Raw genomic sequence first — 8,635 nt, forward strand, 5'->3', positions numbered from 1 at the left:
TACCCTATGTCTGGGTTCTCTTGGACATTTCCTTTTTTTTGGTCCTCTGCCCTTTGTCCAGGTGGATTTTTCAAATAAGAGGCAATGTCTGGGATTTTTGTGAGCAGACATTGCAGCTCAAAAAGAACGATCTCTGTGCCCCGATTAGTCCCATCCCTGCAGCCGTAGCTGCCAGATCCTGCCCACCCAGGCCCCTGCTCCCAGCCCTGGGGAGGGTGAGAGGCCCAGAGAACACAGCACCAGTCATTCTGCCACTGTCAGGGAGCAATACTGCCCCCCACTTCAAGAGTGAGGCTGCAGGTATCCCCTCCAGCACCCCCCAAATATCCCTTCACAGTACATACAATCCCCCTTCTGTACCTCCCCCACAGCTCTCTTCCTACCTCCAGCAGTGTCCTCTTTTTAGGAACCTGAAATATGGGAACCCTTCATATATTGCATACAAAAATACACTAAAAAAAATGTTAAGGCTACAAAATCAGGCACTTAAAATGTAAAAATACAGAATTAAGGTTGCCCATGCCAAAGAACCCGTGTCAAATTTCAAGCCATTGCACTAAAGCATGGAGGTGCAAGAACTTCTCAATGAAAAACAGTTGTAAAAAAAAATGTTACTGTGTTCAAGAGAATGTGTTTTTCCCTAATCAATTCTCAAAGACTGAATCCCTTTTTGCTGAACTTAAAACCCTAAGAGACAAATACTTCAGTTCCAAATAGTTTTGGCATTTATAAGCACTGAAAAAAAGGCCTTGTAATGGGGAATTTTGGACAGCCTTGTAAATCTAGATGGTTCTGTTAGCTCTGACTGTGACTCAAGTCTCTGCATCTATAACTGTTTCACGTTCCCTTACTTCCTGTTACCCCCAAGTTCCAGTTCAACTTCTCTATGGCTTTCTTGACCAAAAAAAGCTGAATTGCTTTTCAGAGGTCATCAGGGAAAATGTGGCATTTACAAGGAGCCATTATAGAATAGCAGTGCCTTTCAGGAAGCTCTATAAACCAGCCGAAGCAAGAGATAACAGGCCCAATCCTTGTCCCTTTAAAATCAATTGTAAATTGCTAGTAACTTCCATGGCAATAAGTGACAGGAAGGAAAGAAATCAAAACAAAAATAAAACTGGTGGAAAGCAAAAAGGACCAACTTAAATTGACCTTGTCAAGATTCCAACCTGGTACCCACAATCCTCAGGTTTTAGACGTTTTGATAAGCAGTTGAGCAACATCTCTGCATTTCTCTCCCTCCTCCACTCTCAGCCTTCACTAATTCCAATGCAGGCAAAGCTACTGTAGGACCAGAGGCATGTCTAGCATCAATTATTTAGCAGAAATCTTTATTTTTCAAGTTTGCTCTACAGTAGAACAAATTCCAGTACGCACAGTGCTTTAAATTGAAGCTCTGTAACTGCATAAACCCAAAGGAACAAATTCTTGAAGTTGCATCAACTCAGCCTCTGTAATTGTCCAAATTCGTATGTGCAAGAACCTGATTTGCACACAAAAAAAGCACTTGTGCATGCATCCCTCTGGACTTTGTCCTTCAGACCAGGAACATGAGTCAGACTTACCAACCTTTTGATCCTGAATGACTATTTGGTGATGAAACTTGAATGCCAGAAGGGAGGATTTATCAGCATATGGATTGGTCTCGCATTTAAATAAAAAACAAACACGCACAGTTTCTGAATTCTTTATGCTAGTTTCTAAACAGTAACATGGTTCTGAATATGAATAAGGAGAAGGAGGCAGCGGGTAATAAAACCATTAGAAGGGAGTCTCGAGCTCTCTTTTCCCTGCTCCTCTCTGGAGGAGGATGGTTCTTGTTTTATTTAATAAATACCAATCTGGTGCATTCCAAAGACATAAAAAATGTCTTCAGAAGTTTGCACCAAGGATAGGCATGATCCTTGAAGCATATGCAGGTAGGAAGCTGGAATTTAAAGCATCCCACAAACAACAGCGCATGAATATAAATTATGCATTATAAGTGGTACCTGTAGCAATGGCCTCTAGCTAAGGTTGCCTTACACTTCCCATTATAAGACTTTGTTTTCAGTTCCTTATAACTTTGGCCAACATTAACTGTTCGGGCTGAAATTTTCCTCGTTGGGTCTCTGCTCAGGTTGAATCTTTCTGGAAAGTTTAGCAAAAAGTTAATCTGTTTCTCAGGACAAGGTAGGGGAATTGCCCCCCACCCCCCAATATCAAAAGTTCTTACAAATGCGCCGTTAAGAAGTTCTCTTGCCTCCAGCCTATGAAGCAAGTGCTTGAAATTTGGCAGGGTGATTGCTCTGGTGACAGGTTAATAGTCCAGGTATTAGTAGCACCCAACAGGGTGGTGTGCAACAAACTTCACCCTCAGCTGTATATGCAGCAAAGAATCCTGTGGCACCTTATAGACTAACAGACTAAGGTGCCACAGGATTCTTTGCTGCTTTTACAGATCCAGACTAACACGGCTACCCCTCTGATACTTGTCAGCTGTATATACAGCACCAAGCACAACTGGGCCTTGATCTTGGCTTGGACTATTGTTAGGTAGTAACTAGCAAATGGGAGTCCTCGAGACAAACTCCGCCCTCACCTACACAGACCTCAGTGTGTTGCATGAGAAGTGAGTTAGCCCCTTGTTTGTACTCTCAAATATCCAACACTGCAAGTTACTCTTAATGTCAGATGTAAAGCTGAGACCCCGGTGTTATATTGAACTATAATGAGGAAGGCCTTTTGTGTATGTAAGTACCAAATAGTTTGCAAACTTCGTGTAGGTTGATTCACGTTTAGAAGACACAGTGAGCTACAGTAATCCAACCTCAAATGATTGCTTGACGGTTGTATTAGCTTCCCCACAACATAAATTAAAACATATGGTTCTAATCTAGTCTACAGAGATAGTAAGGTGAAAGGAGGGGAAACATAGATTACCAATAGAGGTTTAACACAGAATATGTTGACTATCTTAGTAAAGTGAATTATTTGGGATAATTAAATTCGCTAATCTCTCACTAAAAATCAAAACAACATTATAGAAGAAAATCCTTTATATGAAGTACATGGCAGGTTACCTCCCATCCCAGCTACGTTTCAGCTGAGGACACTGGACCTAACCCTTACTGAAAAAGCCACGGGATTTTTAATGTTCATTCAAAATAGCTTGGAAGATTAATTTAAGAGTTTCTTTAGGAAATACAGAGCATGAGCTACTGTATTCAAGATAAAGGGGGCCAAGTCAATTCTAACAATATCCAAACCTGTGATTTGTAGGGAAGCTAGATATTTCATACCTGATGTTTAGACCACTAAAACAACTCCTTCAGCAAAGACCTGGAATTTGATTGAGAGCTAAGCCTAGAAATCTCCTGAGTTCACTTAACTGTGCTGAAGGATTATAGAGCATGCAGGACTGCATTTTCAGTCTAGCATGCAGGGATATAACTTCACAACCCCCATGAGTCACATAGCAAAATTTCTGCACAGATTGATGAAAATGAACCCAGTAATAGATCTATATCTGGCAAACCATTTGGAGAACTCTAACCTGTAGGCAAACTTCCAGAGGAGCTACCACTGTGAATGCATTGTCACTGCAATCAGCTCCAGTTATGGAGCCATAGTACTGAATAAGCAATAAATGGTTATGTAAGCACACATTTATTTTTAAACCTCAGTATCACATGTTTCATTATTATAGTTTCAAGGCAACACAGCACACCATGGGCTAACTGAAGATGTAACTGTTTTTAATTGCTTCTGCAATGAGATCTTGTTTAAATCTATAGTGAATTCTTACAGTTTGGTTATAAACCTTTCAGAAATGGGGCTTTATTAATAAAATCTCAAAATGGAGTCATACTAGTGGGAAGAGAAACGGGCACAAAAAAGGGCATATGCTTCATAAAAGCTAATTCCTATTTCTGGTTTAATGTTCAAACAGGGAAAGACAAACTCACAGATCACTTGACCTGTCCCATTAATTTTTTCCTAAAGATCAGGAAGGTGCAACCCCAAACTTAGTGAAAGGAGAAAAATATGCTGCTGACTAGCACTTGTCTTTTTCTCAGCCTCATCCTCCCAGTTTTCCAGAACAAACTCAACACCCACCTAGTCATGATCTTTGACCTTTAATTTTGGTAATTTCCAGATGAAATTGTCCTCTCTATGTCAGTTCACAACCAACAGATTCCTGTTAAAACATGGAAGTCAAAAAAATTAGTCCTATCATCCATCCCTGTAAGACTTACCAAAGGAGGCCTGAAAAGTTCCTCTCCCTCAATAGCTAGCAGAAGAAAGCTTCTATTTACTGCCATCATCCTGTTTTGTAATCTGAGAGAGAAATCTAGAGGGCTGAGAAAGCGCCCCAAAGTGACTGGAAGGATGCACACAGAGGGTTAACAATTCTAAGACGAGGGAGAATGAGGGGAATAGCCTGTCAGAATGATTTGCCTTTCCAAAAGGCTCTCATGCACTCTTTGTTAGCAGAAATACCTGGATGCTGGACCCACATACACTAAACTCTTGAGTGTGACATGGGTGATAGAGCTAAAAAAGGCAAACCCACAATCTTAATTTAAACTAAACCCAAGATGTGTCTTTTCCAAAATTGCCTGCAGTTTTCCCTGGATTTTAATAGTCTCCTTTTTTTAGTTTTATGCTTTTTCACTATTTTATTTTTAGATTCTAGATTTCACAGTGGCCTTTACAGTCTGCTTGACGCCAGCAAATGTAACTAGATATCAAGCCCCTGAGAGCCAGGAATTGCAGCCATGATCAGCATGCTGCCAAGGGCATAAACCTTGGCACTGGCTAAAACCGAATAGTCTGAATCCTCTATTTATCTTACATCAGGACCTGGAAAGGGATCAAGAGAAGTTCATCAAAAGGCATAGAGGAAGAGCTGAGAAGGTTTAGTGGTGTGTAAATAGAAATCAAAGATGCAAAGTGCTGTAGATTTCTGTGATCAAAACTAAGCCCAGCGATATTTACAGAAAATAGAGCTAGTTCCCCTTCTAGTAATGTAACAGGACAGACATGCACAATGTAGATCCCTTTTTTAAAGGCTTGTATCAACAAAGTTGACACTACCCATACTGTTTAGTAATTTGTTCAAATACTCAGTAAATACCCAAACTGGTAAAATTGACTTTTTTTAGAAGATTATAGTAGATTAGAAACTCCTTTATGGTTATAAGAACTCCTTATGTTCTTATGTCTCTGGCACTGGGCCCCTGATGCCAGTCTGTAGCTGCTAGCAGAAGGTTCAGAAGCTCTAACATTGTCCCACAGCCATATTATGAGGGTATTTGCTGAGACTTTGGAGAAGGCTCCCAGGACAGAAAACCCACCGACCTGTGCTATGTGAAACTGCAGTTGTAGAAAGCAATCACAGATTCTCCTCCACCAGGGAACCTGTGTGGATTAGCACAACCTTAAAAGTGGGTAGTACTGGCTAGGGAATGGGTGTGACCACTTTGGTAGAGGATGCCTGGAATCAGCACATTCCCAAATTAGCTTCTTCTAGCAGGGCTCTTAGATCCCAAACTATAATTTAAGACTGCCCTGGCCAGGCAGAAACCCTCAGGAGAATGAGGATGGCAGCAGTTAATGCCCTGTAATACAGAGGGCCGGACTGTTGTATGGAGGTGTTATATTGCACCTCCATACTTCAGCCAGTCTGCCTGAAGCAAGCCCTTTAACTTGGTGTCTTTTCAGAGCCATCAGATTATACATAACAGTGCTGCCTCTCACCATGTGAGTTTTGGGTGCTGCACTGAGGAAACTGATGTTTGTGCTGGGTAGGAATGCAGCTAAATATGCTGGGAGGCTTGGATTGTGGCCTAAGGCAGGTTCCTGAGGACAGTGCAAATGTTGTTAAATCACCAGCGCCTCAAGCAATAAGAGCTGAGTTAGCAGTGACGGCCATGATTTCTATAGCAGAGCAAATCACAGCACCTCTGACACAGAACCACAGAGGGGTGAATTTATGTTAGAGCTGCTGGACACCCAAGAAGCCTGTAAGCCCTGTGTATGTAAATACTTCTAGTGTTGATGGCCAATCCTGTGCATTAGGGTAAACATAAGTTCTTCTGTTATACTCTCAAATGTGAGTGTGTTTTGTTGTGACCGTAATAATTGTGCTGTGTAATCTCCTTCAGTAAACAGTTTCTTTAAACTAATCTCTAGGAAAGATAGCTTCCCACACTGTCATGTTTCCTGTATTTGTATACAGACTTGTTATAAGCTTTCCCTGAGTGACCTTTCTTCTCCCTGTGCAGTGATTAGATGCAGTAGAGGGGACCTAGAAATCTAGGCAAGGGGTGATATTGGCTTAATATTTAACCCCTGAGAGACTTGTTTCACTATATTTCAGTTAAGCGTTACTGACTCAAACTATGTATCTAAAGGAGATTCTAAACTGAGACTGGAGAAATACCACTGAGGATGCAGTTGCATGGTTCAGAAATAAAAAAAAATTTAGGACCAAATCGTGAGTATCCTCTTTGAGACAAAACAAGCTTCAGTGGGAGTTTAGGCTGAGTCAAAATGTAGTACCTCAAGATTTGACTAAATGTGACTATATTGATAGCAGGAGTTTGTTATAGGCTGCCCGAGTGAGAGCTCTGTAACATGGTAACAGACAGAAATTTAGGAATAGTTTTTGTATTTGAAATCATTCAAACTTCAATTTTCAATTTCTTGGTCATAAACTGTTCCAGGTCTATTCTTCAATATACATAGCTCACATTGACTTCCGTCTAGTGCAGCGGTTGGCAACCTCTGGCACACGGTTCGCCAAGGTAAGCACCCTGGCAGGCTGGGCCAGTTTGTTTACCTGTTGTGTCGGCAGGTTTGGTGGATCGCGGCTCCCACTGGCCAATGTTCACCATCCCAGGCCAATGGGAGTGGCAGGAAGCCAAGGCCAGCACATCCCTCACCCGCGCCGGGACAAACACCTAAATATCGGGAGAGTCACGATTTTATTGTGACGTCTGGTCACCCTACTTCCGTCACACCTGAATGGATTAAAAATGGCTGCAATGAAGGAAACAACTGACAATACCCACCTGAACCTTCCTACGTGGTGGGGAGGTGGTGTAAAGAACTAGTGGGGAGAAGAGTGCAGAAGATTGTACAAAGTATGCTGGGTAGGCCTTTAACATCACCTGGAGGGATTGCAGGGAAGTCTGACTAGTATTCCCATGTAAACTTTCAAAAGTTTGGGAAACACAATAACATAGGCCATAATTAAGCCATTGGCTTTATACTGAGAGGTGGATTCAGCTGCACAATCAAGAGAGCTGGAGTGTTCTAATCTAGACAAACCTATTCAGGCTACTTCTAACAGAACTCAAACTGAAAAAAAGCCCTGGGATATTTATAGTACAAGCATCAATCATCAGAACAAGCTCAATGAGAGTAATAATTTGAGCCAGGACATGTACCTAGCAACTGCTGCTGGTTTTAAAAGGAAACTGTGGAGATGACATAAAGCACGCAAAACAGCAGACATCATGGAGAAACCACTTGAAAGTGCAAATTATTCAAGTTTTTAAAGACTTAGTTTTACAATAGTAAAGACTGTTTTGAACTCATGTATTTCTATAGGTCTTGTAACTAACTTACAAAATTAAGAGTTATGATAGACAAAGATAAGCAAATGCCTGTACAGTATCTTTGTCAATTTACAGTCTTTCCTCACCCATCCTTTCCAGGACCCCAGATGAATACTCTTCTACTCTCAGTATCATCTACCAATATTTATTACTTGTATTAAAATAGCATCGAGAGGCCGTCCAGCCCTTCTGTGCTAGACATGGTACAAACCTATACTTGTTCCTCTAAGATTTTTATCTTGCACAGTTAAAATGAAAGGTCACACTGAACCTACGCTGTGAAACAGTAGCCGAATTGTTTAAAATAGTATAAGAACACTACCTCCTATTTCTTCCTTCTGGTAATAGGCCTGTAGTACCGCACCCTGTTGGCATGTTGTTGCTCCTCTTGGGAAAGGCTTAAGGGCTTGGCTACACTGGAGAGTTACAGCGCTGGTGGTGGCTTTACAGTGCTGTACCTTACTCCCCGTCCACACTGGCAAGGCACATACAGTGCTGTATCTCCCTGGCTACAGTGCTGGCTGTACTCCACCTCGTCCTGGGGAGTAACGACTATAGCGCTGCTCTTGCAGCGCTGGGGTGCCAGTGTAAACAGTGATTAATCTTACTACGCTGTAACTGACCTCCGGAACATTCCCATAATGCTTTTTAAGTAAAGAGAACACTCTTTGTTTTGTTGTGATGCCTCTCTTCGTTTTGTTGTGAACTGGGGCTCCCGGAGCTGCTTATCTGAAAAACAAACACAGCTACTGTTTGCTCAAGCAGAGGCAGGCAGGAGGATTCCTTTGGAATGTCCACAGCTAGTGTTTGCTTGAGGAGAGAAGCAGCCCGGAGGGGGAGAGGGGGAGTCCATTTTGGAGCAGCTGCTTATCTGATCTGAAGGCTATTTGCATTTAGTGAATGAGAGAGGGGTGGGGGAAGGGGTCAAAACTTTTAAAATGATTGAAGGTTGGTGCTGTGTATCTTCAAGTCCTTAGAACTTGCAAGGCAGGGAGCTGACACAGTGTCACCTCCAAAAATCCACTCTC

At 41.9% G+C, this 8,635-nt stretch overlaps 1 protein-coding gene across 1 annotated transcript in view; it reads left to right on the top strand.

Moving 5' to 3' along the window:
- LOC115655225 (pre-mRNA-splicing factor ISY1 homolog) overlaps positions 1-4,764 on the top strand; it is a 26,349-nt gene extending 21,585 nt beyond the window's left edge. Inside the window, exon 12 of the mRNA XM_030570472.1 lies at positions 4,672-4,764. Within this exon, the coding sequence (XP_030426332.1) occupies positions 4,672-4,764 (93 nt within the window). The remainder of the gene's footprint in view (positions 1-4,671) is intronic.
- Positions 4,765-8,635: the final 3,871 nt, after the last annotated feature.

This window comes from Gopherus evgoodei, chromosome 7 (assembly GCF_007399415.2).
Source record: "Gopherus evgoodei ecotype Sinaloan lineage chromosome 7, rGopEvg1_v1.p, whole genome shotgun sequence".
Classification (NCBI taxonomy): Eukaryota; Metazoa; Chordata; order Testudines; family Testudinidae; genus Gopherus; species Gopherus evgoodei.